The sequence below is a fragment of the Fukomys damarensis genome, unplaced genomic scaffold, assembly GCF_012274545.1.
Source record: "Fukomys damarensis isolate Sample0158 unplaced genomic scaffold, DMR_v1.0_HiC HiC_scaffold_39, whole genome shotgun sequence".
In the NCBI taxonomy this organism is placed as follows: Eukaryota; Metazoa; Chordata; class Mammalia; order Rodentia; family Bathyergidae; genus Fukomys; species Fukomys damarensis.
The window spans coordinates 85,915,983-85,936,309 of NW_022900951.1; the positions used below are offsets into that span (position 1 = coordinate 85,915,983).

At 34.8% G+C, this 20,327-nt stretch overlaps 1 protein-coding gene across 4 annotated transcripts; it reads left to right on the forward strand.

Moving 5' to 3' along the window:
• The first annotated feature begins 11,150 nt into the window (after nucleotides 1–11,150).
• Nucleotides 11,151–18,136, forward strand: Nxt2 (nuclear transport factor 2 like export factor 2). Of its 4 annotated transcripts, none has more exons than XM_010603058.2 (5): nucleotides 11,151–11,336; nucleotides 12,148–12,232; nucleotides 13,169–13,255; nucleotides 15,193–15,337; nucleotides 16,140–18,136. In XM_010603058.2, exons 1-5 carry the CDS (start codon nucleotides 11,239–11,241, stop codon nucleotides 16,319–16,321), a joined length of 597 nt encoding a protein of 198 aa, XP_010601360.1. In that variant the 5' UTR covers nucleotides 11,151–11,238; the 3' UTR covers nucleotides 16,322–18,136. The 4 variants fall into 4 exon arrangements, with proteins under 4 accessions (XP_010601360.1, XP_010601361.1, XP_033616349.1 ...); XM_010603059.3 differs by lacking the exon at nucleotides 11,151–11,336 and adding an exon at nucleotides 11,856–12,010; XM_033760458.1 differs by lacking the exons at nucleotides 11,151–11,336; nucleotides 12,148–12,232 and adding exons at nucleotides 12,282–12,671; nucleotides 12,794–12,898.
• The last annotated feature ends 2,191 nt before the right edge of the window (nucleotides 18,137–20,327 follow it).

A 20,327-nucleotide genomic window follows, 5' to 3' on the forward strand; every position in this document is an offset into this window, starting at 1 on the left:
ATATATGCTTTAGATATATATATATATATATATATATGAGGTATACATATATGAGATATATATATATATATATATGATATATATGATGCATATATATGAGGTAGTTAAGTATGAAGGCCTTGGGTTCACTGACCAGTACTAAAACATATGAGATACAATAAAAGCAGTGAAATTTATTGCAGTAAATGTCTACATTAAAAAAAGAGAGATCTGAGATCAACAACATCATGTATTAAGGAATTAGAAAATGAAGAATAAAATATACCCAAAGCTAGCAAGGCAACAATAAAGATTATAATGAATATATGAAATAGCAAATAAAAGTAATTGAGAACATCAATGAAATAAAAAATTGATATTTTGAAATGATTATTAGAACTAACTTGTAGCAAGAGTGACAAAGAAATGAAAAGGGAAATCTTGCTACTGATAATACTGAAATAAAATGGAGGAGAAGAGAGTACTAAGAACAATTTTAGTCCAACAAATTAGATAACCTAGATAAAATAGACAAATTCCTAGAAACACAAAAATTAATAAAACCAATTAAAAAGAAAAAGAAAATCTGAGCAGAACTGTGAAAAGTTATGAGATTGAATCAGTAATCAAAAACTTCTTAATAAAAATACTCTAAAGCAATGGTTTCAGTGGTGGAGCTTGTATTAAACACTTGAACATTTAATGCCAATTTTTGCCCAACTCTCCTGATATCAAAGTACTAGGAGCACTTCCTAACTTATCTTTAGGCTGGTATTACCTTGATACCAACAGCAAAGTCATCAGAATAAATGAAAACTGTATACTATATTCAAAATAATTGAAAACTACTGCTAAACAAATACATATAAATGCATATTCAGAGCAGCCCTATTCGTAGTAGTTAAAGTATGGGAAAAATCTAAATGTCCATCAAAAGATAAATGGATGTTATGGTTTAGATCTAAATGTCCCCCAAAAGCCTCATGTGCTTGAAAGTTCATTGGATAGCGGGAGTGCTATACTCATCAGTGAATTCATCCATTGATGAGTTCAGTAGCTGAATGTGATGTTGGGAAGTAAGGCCAAGTTGGAGTTGGGTAACTGGGGGCTTGAGTTGGAAAAGTGTGTTCTTGTCATCAGCTCCTCCCTTCTCTCTCTGCTTTCTGGCTGCCACGTATTGAGCACCTTTTCCTCTCCTATGCATCTCTGCCATCTGGTTTCTGCCTTGGAAGCAGCTGACCCTGGACTTGCAGCTCCGTGGTTCTGCTGCCTGTTTCGCAAGCAAAAGGACCCGAGTTCGATCCCGGGTACTAAATAATCAATTAATTAATTAATTAAATATTCTCTGTTTTATCACACAAGATAATAAATGTGAGATGATTAATGTATTAATCAGCTTTATATAATCATTTCACAATGTATAAATATATCATAGGATCTGTGCCACAAAGGACCGTTTGTTATTATTAAAGGCTCTATGTGGATTGCCATCACTGTTATATACCATACATAATTTAAAATAAAAATTGCAAATTAAAAAACCAGATATTAAAGAGTACATAGCATAAGATAGCATTTATATGAAGTTCAACAGCTGACAAAACTAACAATAACCATATTGGGAAAGGACAGGAAGCAGCTAATTTGTTTTGATGTAGTAGGTGGTCACGTGGATATATCCTTTTTTGTAATCTATCAAGCAATGCACTTAAACTTACTGAACACTACTATTGGCAAATATTCATCATTTTTTAAAAAGACATATTCCAGGCTTTTAAATAATTAACTTATGCAACTTACAAAAGCCAATACATCAACATAAGGACTCAAAAAGATTGAAAGTAAAATGATAGGCAAAAATTATATCAGGTGAATACTCGTCAAAATATGGTGGTAGAGCTATTACTACAAGAAAACTATACTTAAAGTTAATAGAGAAAAGCTGAGTTGCATTATTAAACTCATAACAACATATTCTTTTGGGGGAGGTTATGGGGGTTGGTTTTGTTTTGGCTATTTTGTTTTGTTTTGTTTTGACTAAGTTCGTGGAAACAAGTTTGGGTCTAGATGGTGTTTACATGAAGATTTTATAAGTACAGTGAAGTAAGATAAGGAAACTTGCAGATATTATTTTCTCATCTCGTTAATTAAATGTATGTCTGTGTGAGAACCTTTCATTTCAATGTCTTCATAATCATAATGCCATTTTTCTAAGAAATTTGAAGACTGAATGAACCAGAGTCTTAGTAGGACTTTGCTAAACCTGAGAGTTCAACACATACAAAGCTTTATTGTATGTTTTGCTTTTGAAAATAATTACTTGAAGAAAAAGTTTCCATGGGGGAGTTGAAAGAATTATTCTCCCTTGAAGATAAGACTTGTGAATACCCCTGTAGAGGAGGCAATTGAAATGTAATGAGGTGAAAATGGATTGGACTCTCACTTCTATGTCACAGGAAGGAAAAGTTCCCTTTATAGGAAATTAATTCACACTTTCACTTCCTTTAAAATGGATTCAGAATAAGGATATGGGTAAGCTCAAAGAAGGAGAAAGTTTTATTTGGTCATTCAATTTTAACTACTTATTCTGTGTAAGTTTTACTCAGTGTCAAAAGTTTGGGTAAGTGTTTATTATGTGAAAATGCATAATGTTATCCCCCCGAACTCAAAATCTTGTAGTAAATATAAGTACATGAAAAATAAAAAGCAGATCATAATGATTTTTTTCTTCAAATAAGTTCTGCTGTGTATGTTTAAGGTATACAGCATGATGTTATGTGATAAATATATGTAGAGTAAAATAATTACTATGTTGAATCAAATTAATATATCCTTCTTCCCGCTGTGTGAGAGCAGATATAATTTGGCAAAAAAACCTTGAATAAATATCCTACTAATAATTATGGAGCTCATGCTGTACATTAGCTATCTAGACTTGCTCATCTCATCTTCACTATTTTTTAGCCTTTGATTTACATCTCCCCATTACTTTCACCACCGACCTCTCATGATTATGCTTTTATCCTGTCTATATTTGATTTTTTTAATAGATTTTACATATAAATGAAATCATACAACATTTTTCTGTTTCTAGCTTCTTTACCTTAGCAGAATATCCTTCAGATTCACTCATGCTGTGAAAATGGCAGAATTTCCTTTTTTAAAGCTGAGTGATATACCATTGAACATAGACACGACATTTTCTCTATCTATTCACCATTAATCAATACATAGATTGTTTTCTTACCTCGGTTATTGTAAATTCTGCTACACACCCAAAGAAACAAAATCACTGACTTATAAAGCTATCTGCACTGCCACGTTCAATGCAATACTATATATACAAATATTCCTCATCTAGTGACCTACCTGTTTGACTGTTCAGACTTACAATTGAAGTGTGCCATTTGAATTTATGACCCACTGCTCAGACTTACAGCCCATCTCGTTTTTGTACAGTTTTGTACATCTTGTTTATAGAGCCTCAAAGTCTTTTTTCATACAATACGCCTTGTTTATACATTACTATAGCTTTTGCTGATTTACTGTATATACAGGACTATAGTTTTATTACATATAACAGTACTGCACATAAGAGTTCTGCAAATAAAGATGAAGTCATGAATTTGGAATTTCCTTTGACTGTTTCTTTGCTCTGAATATTTTAATGTACATACTATATACAATTACTCATTTAGTAACCAAATCAATTAATGACCTGACAGCAGGAACAGAACCAGGTCATTAAACAAGGAATGTCTGTAACAATATTTGTTTGAAGATTGAGGGGGATTTAGGAGGAAAAGGGATAAAATAAAATAAAATTTAATTAAAAATGTACAAAAATTCTATCTAGATAGGAGAGAAAAAGGACCTCTAAATTTGCCCTTCCATAAAAGAAATGAAAACACTGACAAAAATGGTCAAAATGAGCTGTTGACAAACTCTGCAAGTTAAGCAAATACTTGTGAAAATCTAAGCAGAACTTACTGAAGAACTGCTGAACATCCTTGAGGATAACAGGCCTTTTAGTGTTGCAACTTATTTTACTACTCTCATACCCTTTTCCACAATTCAGCAGTGGTAAAAAGAATAAGATAAAATATTTGAAAATCATATATTTGATCAAGGACTTTTAACTAGAGTATATAAAGAATATGTAAAATTAAGTTGCAAAAAGCCAAATTATTCAAATAAAAAAGTTGACATTAACAGTAGAATGGTGGTGACCAGAAGGTGGGCAGAGTAAAAGTGGAGGAAGGATGCAGAAAGGGTGAACAATGGGTTCTAAGATATACTTAGATAGAAATAGGAATTCCTAGTGTGCTACTGCACAGTAGCATGACTACAGGTAATACTGATGCACTGTATATTTAAAAAAGCTGTAAGAAAGGATTTTTAAAGTTGTTACTGCAAAGAAATGATGAAGATTGGAGATAAATATGTTCAACCTGATTTAAATGTTATACAATGTTTACATGAATCAAAACATTACTTAGTACCCCATTGATATGTACCCACTAATATGTACAATTTTTGTCCTTTAATAAATCATATATATATATTTACATATATATATGTATGTATGTATATATATTTATATTTATATAAAAAGACTAATAATAGAAAAAATAACAGTAGAATGGTGGTGACCAGAAGGTGGGCAGAGTAAAAGTGGAGGAAGGATGCAGAAAGGGTGAACAATGGGTTCTAAGATATACTTAGATAGAAATAGGAATTCCTAGTGTGCTACTGCACAGTAGCATGACTACAGGTAATACTGATGCACTGTATATTTAAAAAAGCTGTAAGAAAGGATTTTTAAAGTTGTTACTGCAAAGAAATGATGAAGATTGGAGATAAATATGTTCAACCTGATTTAAATGTTATACAATGTTTACATGAATCAAAACATTACTTAGTACCCCATTGATATGTACCCACTAATATGTACAATTTTTGTCCTTTAATAAATCATATATATATATATACATATATATATGTATGTATGTATATATATGGTGGGCAAAGGATATGAATAGACATTTTATTCAAAGAAGACAAATTGTCACTAAGCACATGAAAAGATACTCAACACGATTAAGCATCAGAGAAATGAAAATCAAAACCACAATCATTATTACTTCATAAACACAAGGATGATTAAAATCCAAAAGACAGATAATAGCAAGTATAGATGAGAATATAGAAAATTTGGAACTTGCATGCATTGCAGGTGGGAATGTAAAACACTGTGAAAATCAGGCTGGTAGTTCCTTACAACACTGAAAACAAGCCGCTGTGTTGAGCCTGCAATTGGTCTCCTAGGTATCTAAGACATATCCACACAAAAATTTGTACACAAATGTTCATAGAAGCATCATGCACAATAAACAGCAGGTGGAAACAACTCAAATACCCATTAAGTGAGGAATAAATAAAATGTGTTACATCCATATAATTGGAAATTTATTTGTCATAAAAAGGAAAAGAATCAGGTATGGTGACTCACTCCTGCAATCCCACCACTCAGAAGGGTGAGGCAGGATGATCGCTGCAAGTTGAAGGCCAGCCTGGACTACATAGTGAGTTCAAGGCAAGCCTGAACTACATAGTGAGACCCTGTCTCAAAAAACTTTACTGATACACGCTACAACACAAATGAACCTGGAAAACATTCTGCTAAGTAAAGGAAGCTAGACACAAGGACTACAGATTGCACGATTCTATTACCTGAAATGTCCATAATAGGCAAATCCATAAAGACAGGAAGTAAATTGGTGGTTCCCAGGAGTTGGGGTAGTAAAGAAATGGGAATTAACTAATAAGAAAAAAGAAGTGTTCAAAATGTTTTTGAGTTTTGTGGTAATGATTGAATAAGTCTGTAACTATACTAAAACCCCCTGAACTGTACATTTTAAATAGGTTAACTATATATGAAGCATATCCCAATAAATCTAGTTTTTCAAAAGCACTACTTTATATGAACAAAATGCTTTCTAGAGATCTGAGAAGAGACAGCTTGCTCAGATCACTTTCTTGTTTTTAGATTAGTCAGGTTCAAGTACAAAATAAGACAGATTCGGATAAGGATGTTGGTAACTCCCACCAACTTTAGTTCTACTACATCTCCACTTGACTGGGAGAGCTGCCCGCACATACAAGTCACAAGCAATCCTAACCAATCCAAATTATTGCTCTCACAGTCTATTATACAAGGTTCCTAGCTCATTCTTAAACTGTACTGATGTGTCTCAATATTTCCTGAATTATCTAATGTCTTCCACCTTCATAACCTCAAATAGTTGGCAGCCTAATCTCATCCACTACCTTTATGGGTAGGAAAATAATGTTTTGCAAGTAGAGACTATATTGCAATTAGTAATTCATTTAATTCTAACAATGTTATAAAAATCCTAACATTTTATCCATTTTATGAATTTAAAGACTGAGTCATCACTGAGGCTAAGTAATTTGGTAACTGTTCCAGAGCTAGTCAGTTTTATGGCTAGCATTTGAAACCAGACTAGTGCCAAAAATAAATGTGCTTAGTCAAGTAATTCCCTGTTTCAAGAAAAATTCTTTTATACCCTTCCCAGTCACTTTCTCTACTTCTAATACACAGTTATTTGGTGAAGAGTAATTCTGTTTCTCATTCACCTGGCTCCCTTTTGTCCTCCCCTGAACCAGAACAGGTTTTCCAAGGTTGAAATTTATTGCTCTGACCATCGGAGCCCAACATTTGTTTCCATATTATCCATTACCAAGAATCCCAGGTTTGTCGCATATCTGTGGTTGTAGCATATTTGCACATAGTAGTGCAAAATTCTGTAGACAATTCAGTGCAAAACTCTCAGCATCCTTCCACTTCTACTGTGGTGTCCATTTCCAGTACTCTCGATGATCCCCTATTTTCCAACACTACTGCCCATAGCCATAGGCACCCCCAGAGCCATAGGAAAGCCTCATCCACTGGAGTTTAGGGGATATGAAATGAAGGAAGTTTTCACAGATGCATTAGCTTTTCTGTTGCTGGGATGAAACACCCAACACCCACAAATTGAAGGAGGAGAGATTTAATTCAGCTCACAGTTTCAGGCCATGCAGTACATGGTCAGCAGGCTCCAAGGCAGAAACGTCATAGTGGAAGGGCATGGTGATGCAAAGCTGCTTAGTTCATGTCCACAAAGCAGCATGGCAGGGGAACAATACCTAAGAGGAAGGGGCAAAGGACCAGATATAGGGCCTGTGAGGACCAAGTTTCCAGGTCATGATGGGCTCCAAACCCCTTACCCAGAATAGAGCAAATGCAAAAGTTCCTTTCTGAAAAATTCCATTCTATGTGGCAGTTCCTCTGTGCTTCTGAACAATTCCATTCTATGTGATAGTTTCCACTCTATGCTTCGGTTCCTCTTTTAGGGCATCTCCACCCTGCTTCTGTTTCTCTTTTCAAGACAAGCTCCTTTTTGTGTGATTCAATTAATATAGGAATTAGTTATAGCTGATATAGGAATTAGTTATAGTTGATATAGAAGCTTCTTTTTGTGTGATCTAATCAATATAGTAATTAGTTATAGCTGATATAGGAATTAATAATAGTTGACATAGATAGTTATACATCTTAGCAAAAAATCAGATGATCTAATGAAAAGAGGAATTAATTCTGTAAATGAAGGCATTAGGTAACTTTCCAATACGTACCCTCCCAGTACCCCAGATGATTTTGCAAATATAAGCATTAAGTAATGTTCCAATGTGCCCTCCCGGTGCCCCTTAATTACCTAATGATAAGGGAGAACTAACAACAGCAATTATAAGCAGAAAAAATCCTATATAAACCCGATTCAAAAATGGGTCTTGGCTCTCAGTCTGAAGCCGCTATGACGATGACACCTGAGAGTCCAAGCTAGAGCTTGCAATAAACTCCTCTTGCAATTGCATCGGACCTGACTCCTGGTCTTTGGGGACTTCACGACTTGGGCATAACATACCCACAGTATGCCACCCAACACACGCAGAAGTGTGCATCACCAATCCCGTGGATGGTTCCCAAGTCAATTCATTTGACAAAATCAAGCTTACCCATCACAAAAGAGGAGACTCTACCCTCACGGAACAAACATTGTAAATAAGAAAAGTAAAAGTAAATGTATGAGCCACAGACTATCTATAATCAGAAAGTTTAGGGTAGAAATCCCAGGTATGCTATGTTAGCTTTGTCATCTTGGTCAATTTATTTAACTTCATTGAACTTCAGTTTAGGATCACAAGTTCAAGTCTAGCCTGGGCATCTTAGTGACTTGGAGTGATCCTGTCTCTAAATAAATCTATAGGGCTAAAAATGGAGCTCAGTGTGAAGACCCTCAGTTTAACCCCCAGTGTTACAAAATAATAAATAAATAAATACATGCAGAAAATTGAATAAATAATGTCTGCCTGTCTGGCTGTGCTGGATAGGATGCAGTGTAAAATTCATTGGCTTTGGGATCCATCCAGAGGATTGATGAAACATGTTTCTGGCCACGTGTGGGTTGGTAATGGAGGGATGGCCCTGGTCAGTGTCTGGTACCTTGCTCCTTACTCTCTGGCACTGTTTCCCTGCTCTGCATCCCAGTCACCAAGAACTAAGAAGCTTTACTTTGCTATGCTCTTCTGCCATGACGTTTCTGCCTTGGAATAAGCATATCACGTACTGAATTCCCAGCAATCATGAGCCATATTAAACCTCTCCTCCTTCAAACTGTGGGTGACAGGTATTGTGTCTCAGCAACAGGAAAGCTGAAAGATACATTAGGATTTTGAGGATTCGATTAAATCCATGAAACATCTCTTAATGAAGAAAATGAATCACCTTCATTTTGTAATAGCTAAAATTTGGAAACAGCCCATTTGCCCATCAACTGGAGACTGGATAAAGAATATGTGGTTTTTCTACAAAAGGATGTACTACTCAGCCACAAAGAATGAGAAACTAGAGACATTTATAGCTAAATGGATACATATTAAGTGAAATATATAGGACACACATGTGTAAATACCAATAGTTTCTCTGGTGTGAAAAATTAAAAGTGTAAATAAGGTTCAAATTGTATAATTGATAATGTGAAATAGGAAGAAAAGGGCTAAAGGAGTATGGGAAGTGGGAAGGGTAGGGAAAGGGAAGAAGGGAAAATAAATAATATGAGAAAAGGAAAAACTGAAACAAAGTCTTTGTAAATAGGGAAGGGTGGAGGGGGTAAAGGGAAGGCAGGTGTATGGGGGAAAAATAAGAACCAAGATATGTCATGTAAAGGTACAAGATCCCAGTGATGAATGTAACTACTATATACCTAAAAATTACCAATAAACTTAATGAAAAAAGAAAAAAGAAAAAATTGCCAATACAGCAGTAAACAGAAGTTATGTTTTGCAAACTATAGTAGTTACCTTTGCTAGAGTTCTTGAATTTGGGAGAAACCTTTGAAAAAGTAAATTGAAGCCAGACCAAAGTAGGTATTTAAAGATTAGGAAAACTGGGCAGTTAATGGAGAATAAAAGTCAGTTTTAGAGAATGGTTAGAGCTAGGCAATTTACTTAGAGTTAGGTATTTGGAATTACTTTGTAACTCATTAATGTTTCATTTATTGATGGCATTCCAGTTACACTACCCATTTTATGAGGGTATTTATCCTATTATGCTCACCAGTAGATCCAGTGCCTTACACAATGCCTGGCACATGGTAAATGTTTAATAAATATTTATTGAAACTTTAGTGCTCAGGAAAATGCAAATCAAAACTACACTGAGATTCCACCCCACCCCTGTCACAGTGGATATCATCAAGAACACAAAAAAACACTAAATGCTAGTGAAGGTGCACTAGGGAAAAGGAACCCTTCTATGCTGCTGCTGCTGGGAATCGATATTAGTACAGCCACTATGAAAACCAGTATAGAGGTTCCTCAAATATCTATAAATAAAATTCCTGTTGTGATGGTCATCGCCAATAATCCCAGCACTCTAGGAGACTGAAGCAGGAGGATTAAAAATTCAAACTCAGCTTGGACAAATTGGTGACTTAGCAAGACTCTACCTCAAAATTTAAAAAAAAAAATGTAAAGACTAAATATATAGCTCACTGGTTTAATCCCCAGCACCACAAAAATAAAATAAATAAAATAAATAAAATAATATAACTATCATATGATCCAGCAAATACCCAAAGGAAATGAAAATCAACCTACTATAGAGATACCTCCATACCCATGTTTACTTCACTGCAATTGACAAGAACCAAGATCTGAGACTAGCCTAGGTGCCCATCAGCAGATGATCAGATAAAGAAAATATAGTACACATACACAATGAAAAAAGAACAAAATTATGTCATTTCCAGAAAAATGAATGGAACAATCATCACATTAATCAAAATAAGTCAGAGCCTGAAAGATAAGTATTACATGTTTTCCCTAATATGTGGAACCTAAAAAAAGATGACATGAAAGTAGAAGGGAAAATAATAATAGACAAGTAAAGGGAATAAGCAGGAGTGGCATGGGAAGGGAAATATTAGAGAGAATTAATATGATCAAAGTATGTTATATGCATGTATGAAAAATGTCACAATGAAGCCCAATATTTTACAAAATTAATATGCACTGACAAAACACATATTGGAAATAAATAAATATTTGTTGAAGGAATAAATGGTGAGGATGGGAAGAAAGGGACCAAAGAAGACTTCAAGAATTCAAGCATAGATGACATTGAATGCAAAAGGCTAGAACTGCACAGGAAAGTTAGGCATGGTGACTCACTCTGTAATCGCAGCACTCCAGAGGATGTGGCAGGAGGACTTCTTGAGTTCGCGGCCAGCCTAGGCTACATAGTGAGTTCAAGGCCGGCGTGAATTGCGCAGTGAGACACTGTCTCAAAATAAATAAATAAATAAATAAATAAATAAATAAATAAAAGTACACAGGAAATAATTATTTTAAATTATAGACTTAATAGTCTGAGAAACTTTTAGTGTATTTTAGAGTTCATGTTTGGTAAAATTTGTTTGTGTAATTGTAGCTCAGATAAGATGTTGGGGCTGGAAATAGGTCGTCACTGTTCATTAGCAAATGAACAGCAACTGAGATCACGTGGGTTCCGGGTTATGCTCTGCCCCGGAAGTGACATCAGGCATAGTACACCAGAATCTTAAAGAGGGGAGGCTGAGAAGCCATTACTCTTAGAGGGCGGCAACAGAGAGAGCCAAAGAAAGAGTAAGAAATATGAGTAAGTTTCAAAGAGATAGGTTTCAGGAAGATAGAGAACAATACTATAGAAGGAATGAATACTACAGAGAGAATCCACGAGCCAGCTCCGCACAGTAAGTATACAAAGAAACTATAGATACCCGATTTAACAGCCTGAAAGTCCCTGGTGACTGGGATAAAAGGTTTTGAGGAATGGTGAGGGGAGTGAAGCCATTATTTTGACAGTAGTTATGCAGGTTAATCACTGTCTTAGGTATAAGACAGTTATGATAAAATAATAGAATTTATCTCATAACTAGCGGTGAAGGGCTGGTGGCTGGTACTTTAATTTTTGTGGTGTGTCGGACACATTTAAGATTTTCAAAAGGGGGTATCTGGATGAGGCTTTTCAGTTGAATATGGACAATGTAAAAGTTGATAATTTATGGTACCACGGAGATGGCAGTTGGGGAAGAGATCTTCGAGAATGTTACAGAACTCTAAACCGTCACGTGCTGTATGATTGTGCGCCTTTCCTCAAGCTCCACCCACTCCCTTTTCCTATAGGCTGAGTCTACAAGTCTCTTACTTTTCTCATTGGTCTCCCGCGACGTTTGGCCCCGTCTCCCGGGGTAAAAAAAACGGTCTCTTCAGACCTTTGGGTTTTAGTTTGGCTAGGACATGTATTGGCAAATTGGCGTGTTTTCCTTTGGAGTATCCGGTTTACAAAAGCAGATTTTTTTTTTCTTTTAAACCAATAAATATTCAGCAAGTAAGGTGGATTAGCGGGATCAGTCGGAACTGAAAGGTAGTACGACGAAAGGTTGGAACATCGGAGCGCTTTTAACAACGGACCTTACTAAATCCGGGAGAGAATGGGCGGGTTGAAAATTCTGTGCGTTTGGCGGGTTTCGCTTTCTTCCTAAATATTTGATCTTTCGGCAGCCGAAGGGACCAGACCCGGGAGGACGAAGTGACGCCGCCAGTGCCGGAAAAGACTACTTCGAGCTCTCTGATGACCATGTCTGTGGTGAGTGTCCGGGAAGCCGCAAGGTGCAGGGGCTTGGGGCTCCGGCGGCGGAGGGGAGGGGCACCGACAGCGGCTGGTCACGTGGGCAAACAGCGAATGAGGGCCTGGCCCGCCGGCCTCTGGGGCGGGGCCCACTTTGCTGCCCGCCCCCAACTGCTGTGCGATTGCGGTCTTTGCCGAAAGAACTACGAACTAGATTGGAAGTTTGGATGATGGAGCCTATTCTTTATGGCTTACAGTCGCATTTCTCCTATTATCTCCCGACCCAAAAATCACTTTTGATCCCCTGAGAAAGAAATGAACCTTGCGATTCATTTTTTAAATGACATCATAGGCCTAGCCTGGTAAATAGTGGCGAAGGATGTACTTAGTCCTCAGTCCTGAGTGAACTTCATTAGCATTTCTTTTCCTAGGTTTTACAATTCTTTAACGAACAGAGGTGAATGTTTTTATAATGTAATAAAGGTTCTTGTGTGAAGCTGCGTAGTTTATCGAGTAGCCTGTCAAGTAGCTGTAGAATTTCATTTTTAACCTGTTTTTTTTTTTCATTCAACTTTTGAGGTTAGTCATAACTTCTCTCTTGAAGGGAAATCAACCTTTCGTAGTTTATTCGGTGACAAATTTCCCATCCCCCTTCTTAAGGTTCGGGCTGCATCATTTTTTAAGGTGAGTATTTTGTAAAATGTTGAAAGCTGGGGGCTGGGCATTTAACTCAGTGTCGCCGCACCTAAAGACATGCATCTAAAAATGGTGGAACATTTTAAAATGAATATTTGAGCCCTGATTTTTAAAATGCCCAGACTTGCCTGAAAAAAATGTGGGGTGTGTGTAGAACTACAATAGCGGTGCAAGTAAGTCATCAGCTCCTGTTGGTAGTTTTGTGTTCGTGAGGGGTTGGAGGGATGATAATCTAGCTTTCTGAAACTTTTCTTGTAGGATTTTAAAACTTATGTAGACCAGGCATGTAAAGCTGCTGAGGAATTTATCAATATTTATTATGAGACAATGGACAAAAGAAGAAGGGTGAGTTCTGTAGTCTCTATTGCTCTTTGTTAAATACCAGTTCTCTTTTTGTTGTTGAAACAACCGTTTATCAGACTTGCATAAATAATAACTAACTAATTAATAATTAATTAATTAATAATAATTAACTGTTATTTAAAAGCCAGTTGCTTACGGAAGGATTGGTATGGTGTTTGTGGGAATATTATCTCTGGAATCATGTCCTAGGTTTGTCTTTACCTAGTTCCATTATCTTGGATGAGTTGCTAATTTCTCTTTGTCTCATTTTGTTTTTAGGATGGTGAACAAAAATTCATTTAAATACTGCACTTTACATAGTGCTCAGCCTAGTTGGGTGTGGTGGTGTACACATGTAATCTCAGCACAGTAGGAGGCTGAGGCAGGAAGATTGCAAATTTAAACCCAGCCTGGGTAACTTAATAACTTAGTGAGACACTGTATCAAAATAAAAAATAAAGAAAGTCCTGGGATGTAGCTCAGTGCAGGGGTCCTGGATTCAGTTCCAAGTATCATTTTTAAAAAGAGATTTTTCTTTTTAAATAATTTTTTTATAAAAAAATTTTTGTTGTGTTTTTTGAGACAGGATCTTACTATATAGTTCAGGCTGGCCTTGAACTCACTATGTAGTCTGGGCTGGGTTCGAACTCACAGCAAGTCTCCTGCCTCGGCTTCCAGAGTGCTGGGATTATAGGAAAAAATGATCTTTTCTTATTCCTATTATTTAATCCATATGGTTAAAAACATACTAGTACTAGGATGGTCTTCCATTACAGGAAGGTTTCGTGATTTGTCCTTTTAATTTCATATTATTGACAGATAATTTCTGATTAAGTCTCACAACTAAAACTGGTACTCACAGAAAGGGTCTACATAGCATAAATGCATGTAGTCTTCAACAAGCTAAATTAAGTTTAATAGGTTTTTGTAATTTATCCCTAATCTATGTAATTATTTCAGTATGTGGTCTGACGAGACTTGGGCTAGGTCTCATATCAGTATAAGACTATTTTTTTGAAAAGAACTTCTGCAAGTCCAAAATACCTTATCTTTACAAACCTGTTTTTTAAGTCAAAGGTAAAAGATGTTTCTGCTACTGATGTTTGATAACATGGAATGAGGAAAGGAATGTGACAAGAGATGTATATTGTGCCTTACTGCTTTCACAAATAAAGTAGCAAATAAGGCAACATAATTCCTTACCACCGTCAAGATAGTGTTGTCCTTGTAAGCCAAGTTAAATTTTAAAATAAAGCAAACAAAATGTTGCGTGAACCTTAACTCATTTCACTTATTAGAGGCTCCTATAAATATTCAAGTTTTGGGGGCTGGGGATTTAGCTCAGTGGTTCGGTGGTCTGCCTTGCAAGCGCAAGGACCCAAGTTCAATACCCGGTACAAAAAAAAAAAAAAAAAAAAAAAAAAAAAAACACAAAAAAAAAATCAAGTTTTTTGACCTAAATATGTTAATAGAGTAGTAGGAGAACTAAGTATAACACATATATGTAAACACTAGGATTAATGTATAGCAGGGTTTAATTGGTAATTTTATTAATTCTCAGAATTAAAAAGGGGATAAAAAACTGATTTGTGGTTTCTTGGAACTTTTGATCATTTAATTCATTTGAAAAGAAAGCAAAACTTTAAGACTCAAGATTCTTTTGCGATATTGTGTTTTCTTATTTTGGATAACAGGAAATATTAAACATATATTAATTGCCTGGTTTGTAAAAAGTCGGGTAATATCTGTTTAAGGACAAGATTATGAGACACACTCCTTGTTCACCTTGGTTTCCAGTGTCAAGGGGGCAAAATTAAGTAGAGATGAAGATAGAGCCAAGAAAGTGTTTATATACCATCTATAACCATTTAATTCACTTTTAGAATTTGCTTCCCCAGGGAAAAAATCCATTTTCTAAACTTTTCTTTCTTTTTTTTTAGGCACTTATCAGGCTGTATCTGAATGAGGCCACATTAGTGTGGAATGGAAATGTTGTTACAGGGCTGGATGCCCTAAATAAATTTTTTGAGATGTTGCCTTCTAGTGAGTTCCAGATTAATATGTTAGATTGCCAACCAGTTCATGGTAAGATTATGATTTTTCAAGGACTTCCTTTTTCCTTCATGAGCACTCAGCTTTTACACCAAAAGTATGTAGCCACTTTGATTGTAGAAGTATTTACACATGTAACCAAGTCAAGTTTCATGAAAATTTCAGCAGTCCATTCAAACTTTTGCTCTTACTTTAGATGCTTCTCTTTTCAAACAACCACCAATAGGTTTTGATGGATTGTGGTTATAGGTTATAAAGTTGTTTAAGAAATTAAGAATAAGTATATTTTTTATCAAATTGAGAGTATCTCCAGAGAAAATTTATGCCACATCTCTGATTAATGTGTTTTAATATCTTACAATCTATTAAAATTTCACTGTTACATGAAAGGATGACTTTTGGCAAGACCTTGATTCGGAGTAAATTCCTGCAGTTTGTGATATTTACCTGTACATGGAGTACTCAGTGCCTTTAGTTGTTTACAGTCATTTTTTTTTCTTTTATACAGTAGTACTTGAAGAATAGCTTAAGCAAGAATATGAATAAGCTGTACTAAAGACCTAATGAAATATTAATACAAGGAGCAGATGTTCCTATGTTAGTTATAAGCTCTTTATTTAAAGTACACTCAAATCTTTCTGAATTGAAAATAGTTTTAGTATTTTCTAAATTAGTACTTAGTTTTATGACCTTGGATGTACACATTTAAGATTATAATCTAGGTAAAGAACATTTATGAAAATTCTTTTGCATTAGATCGTAAGAAATAGAGCCTGAAAATATGCTTATTTAGAGATAGAAACTGACCTCTTTCTTTTTTGTGTGTGTGGTAAAGAGCAAGCTACCCAATCCCAGGCTACAGTTCTTGTGGTAACCAGTGGAATTGTGAAATTTGATGGAAATAAACAACACTACTTCAACCAGAACTTCCTGCTGACTGCTCAAGCCACTCCTAACAGCACTGTGTGGAAGATTGCAAGTGATTGCTTCCGTTTTCAAGATTGGGCTAATAGTTAAAAGGACAAAAGTCAACGTTTTGGTCTTTTAGGTCCAGCAACAGAAGTTTATCTGAATTAATTAATTTTGTTATAAAAGCACTATAAATTAGTTTGTGCTGAAACTAAAATTCTTCAATATTTTCTTGTTCCTAGGAGCACCTTTTCTAGTAACTGCCAGTTTGGATTGTCTGCACTAGAGCTTTAATGCTAGTTTTTGACATGCCTTATGTACATTCCACTGATAACATTCTTAAAGTAATATTAAACATATGATTTCAGTACTAACATACTCACTGTGAACCTAGCCTATTACAAAAATCCTTTTGTAATACTATCTATGGGATGTCAGCACAACGCACACCCTGGGAGGAAGTAGAATTTTTTTGGTTATTAATTTTGTGGCAAAACACATGCCTATTTTCAGTTAACACATGTAATGCAGTTTTAATATGTAAGTATAGCCTGTTCAAATCAGTTCAGTTTACATTTGCCTAACTACTCCAACATATTGAAATTATGTGTTGAAGTTTTTCATACTAAGTTTTCTTATATTGACATGTTTCCTTAACAAGTGCATTGACTAGAGGTGAAAATTGTTTTTCTTTGATACCTGATTCTTAAGTACATTTGGTGGCTTAAAAGCAGAACTTAAAAACATTTTTCTTGTTAGCTCCAGGTCTGTATATTTAGGAAATGTATGATAGAACTAATAATATATTTAATGAGAAATGTGAAAATCCAAGGTTGAAGACAAAAATAAGGGGGGGTAACTAAATGTAAAATTTTGGTATTTGTTTTCTACCTTCTTAATGTGTAGCCTATTTTTAGGATTTCAGTTGATCAGTCAGTAAGCATTATTGCTGAATGGTCAAGAGCATCACTTTTGTTCTGAGAATTTTTTAAGGTCTTTGCACTTCATTCTTGTCATCAGTATATCTCCATTTATTCCAGAACTTATAGTGGTAAAATGTCAGCAATAAGCCTGACCTGACAATGTATAACAAGGAAAGTTGAAACAAAGCCATTCCTCTATCTTTATTACACCCTTAACTTATAAGTCTTCCATGTGAATTTCAGGCCCAGAGACTTCTATGTATTGCCCACCCCAAAATGAGTGATTTCCCCCCCGTCTTTTGTACTGTCAATTATATCATTTATTATTTAAAACTAAAATTAATTTTATGACATTGGGCAAAGAGATCTATTTTAAAACACTTTTCTGTTATGTAACTAACTCATCGTCTTTTTAAAGAGAAAACAGAGAACAACAGATCATCCTAACCTCCAAAAGAACAAAATCATTTTATGTCTATACTTCTGAAGTAAAAAAACCTAGCTTTGATTTTTGGATAAAACTTATTGGTCTTTACAATTTTTTAATATCTTTAAGCTAGATATACCATCTTCATTTATACATTACAACCAAAATTAGTATCTTTATTACATTCATTTGGTCTTGCCCAAAATTATACATTATATTTCTGATATATTACCAAAATAGAATTAAATAGAAAGGAGTAAAACTGATATTTAAACCACACCTTACTGATCAAAACTTACACATTATAATATTCTACTCAAATGTGAGAGGATTCTTACTTTAGATTGTTTTGTTTTTTAAGCCACAGCTTTAGCAAGCAAAAATGTCCAAACCCTGCCCTTTCCATTGTGGCGAACTGTCTCAAATAAAAGCTGTGTATAACGAGCAATAACTGAATAGCTGTAAATTACTTTATCTAAACTATAAGTTTGAAATGGCTGGAACTGCTCTCATATGGAATAGACTGTATTTTTGAATGCTTATATTTTTATATCTTGAAAAATAAATTTTGCCTGGGACAAGTTTCTCAATAGTGTTTTAAGGTGTTTTTATTTTTGTTTTTAAGACTAAAATACATTTATATAATATGAAGGTTTTCAAATTTTTAAAAAAATCGTGTTTAAATGTTGAAAGCAGTGGTTAAATTGTGACTTTTTCTTTTTTCTTTCTGTAGCCCACTATTCTTTTTCTACTAAGTATATACATTCCTGAGATCACTTGTTTGATGTACCAGTGAAATTTTTGGTGAGAACTTAGAAAGCTTTACCTTGAGAAATTAGCCAAAATGCTATATTCAGTAGCCAGTGAAGCTAAAATATAACTGAATTTCAGAAAGAATTCCATTAACTTCAATTCTACATTTAAAAATGTCAGCAGACACTTGCTAAAAAGTGAGAAGTAATGACCTTTACAATCAATAACATTTAGTGTCTTTAAATATGCATGTGATATTCACATTTCAATCTCTGAATAGTGGTATGGATTTTAAATTGATGCCATATCACAGTTTAATTACCTTCCCTCCTCAGTGATACATAAAAGAATGGTGAGTATTATAGTAATCAGTGGCATCTTAGATGGATAAAATACACTAATAAATTTTACCTAAGTAAAAATGTTTATCTGTCTACATAGATAAAATTTGTAGGCAGTAATGGAGGCCAGTAGTAACTCTATAATGAAAGACTCAGACTCTGCCATCATGTCATTCATATTTCATGACTAGCCCATATGTCTAGAAGATCCATAGACTTTAAAAGTGTGTGAGCGTGTTCGTGTGTATCACTGAATTTGAGTCAGAGTATTTTCCCTTTTGTAATTGCCTAGTATGTACAGTTTGTCGAAAGAGGTAATGCTAATGAAGTTAAAGGATATTGCTGTATTTGAGAAAGGATGAAAAATTAAAAGCCAAGAAGATACTGAATTATATTCTGAAATTTTACTGAATTAGCTATTGCCTGAAATGAGTGAAGTAGGAAATTTGATTGACTGGGGCTTCACTTGCTGATATTTGTTTTAAAACTATTTAATATAGTGGAGAAAAGATATTCATGTTTCACCCTTGCCTATGTGTACTTTAACATAAATATGTGTGCTTTAACGCAACTACACATTTAAAGGGAAATGATAGGGCACGTCTGACTTTTTAGTTAGCTCTGTACAATAAAAGTACTTTTTTTTTCTTTTTTTGGTACTGGGGATAGAACTCGGCACCTTGTGCTTGCGAGGCAAGCAGCAGAACCACTGACCTAAATCCCTGGCCCTAAAAGTACTTTATTGCAACACTTGCTACCATACTTTTCTGTATCCTGTTAATACTTGTTTTATGCCAAATGCAGCTTTCTGCACAAAGATTTCTCAGGGCTGTATAGGTCAATCTTACATTGTAGAGAAAGACTAAAAGGTAGAGAACTACAAGATATCATTGGAATAATGTCTCAAATGGAAGGTCTTAGGATATAACAGAAATCTAGAATTGAAGTGCATGCATCCTTTAGATAGATAGCTTTCAAAATCTTTACTATGACTCAATAATGAATATATTTTATATTACCACCCAGTATACAGTTGCGTAAGTAAACCAATAAAATATATCCAAAACAAAACTCATGCTTATCATTTGCATTGCATTCCTAGCATTTTCTATTTTGATTTACTAATTATTTAAAAATGATAGCCATGACCTGCTCAGTAGATCTTTACATCTTCTTAAAAGATTGTATGAGCAGTTTAAAAAACACAAAGATTGAACAAGCGTAATATTTCCACTCTCTTTTTCTCTTAGGGATATCTGTCCAAAAGTGGTGCCATATGTCAGTGATATCACCCTAAATACAAGTGATTAAACACTTCTTTCTTCTCATAGGCTTGTCTTATGTGTTGAAAACCATAAAAGTTATCACTTTTCTTCACATTTCTCAGTTTGCACCAGAAGTTCAGAGTTAAGAAAACAAATGTTCTCATTAATCTGGAAATACAATGGTGACAATGAAAAGGACTGAAAATAGGGAAACCATCTGTTTCAGATGCTCATGCAGAGAATTAAGATATCCCAGCAGAACTACTTGAAACATGCTTTGATATTACATAGGAAGTTATTTCAATAGATTTTTAGTCAATTTCATGTACTTTTTTCCTTTCCTTCCCTCCTTGAATTCCCCCAAATAGTTGCATATCAACCTCTGGTTTGGCAAAGGTGGTGATG

What these genes read in the sequence shown, in the direction of transcription:
- Nxt2 (XM_010603058.2), top strand. Translation starts at nt 11,239, where the DNA reads ATGAGTAAGTTTCAAAGAGATAGGTTTCAGGAAGATAGAGAACAATAC. An exon ending in CCACGAGCCAGCTCCGCACA is followed by an intron (nt 11,337 to 12,147) that starts GTAAGTATACAA and finishes ATCTTTCGGCAG; the next exon opens with CCGAAGGGACCAGACCCGGG. An exon ending in CTCTGATGACCATGTCTGTG is followed by an intron (nt 12,233 to 13,168) that starts GTGAGTGTCCGG and finishes CTTTTCTTGTAG; the next exon opens with GATTTTAAAACTTATGTAGA.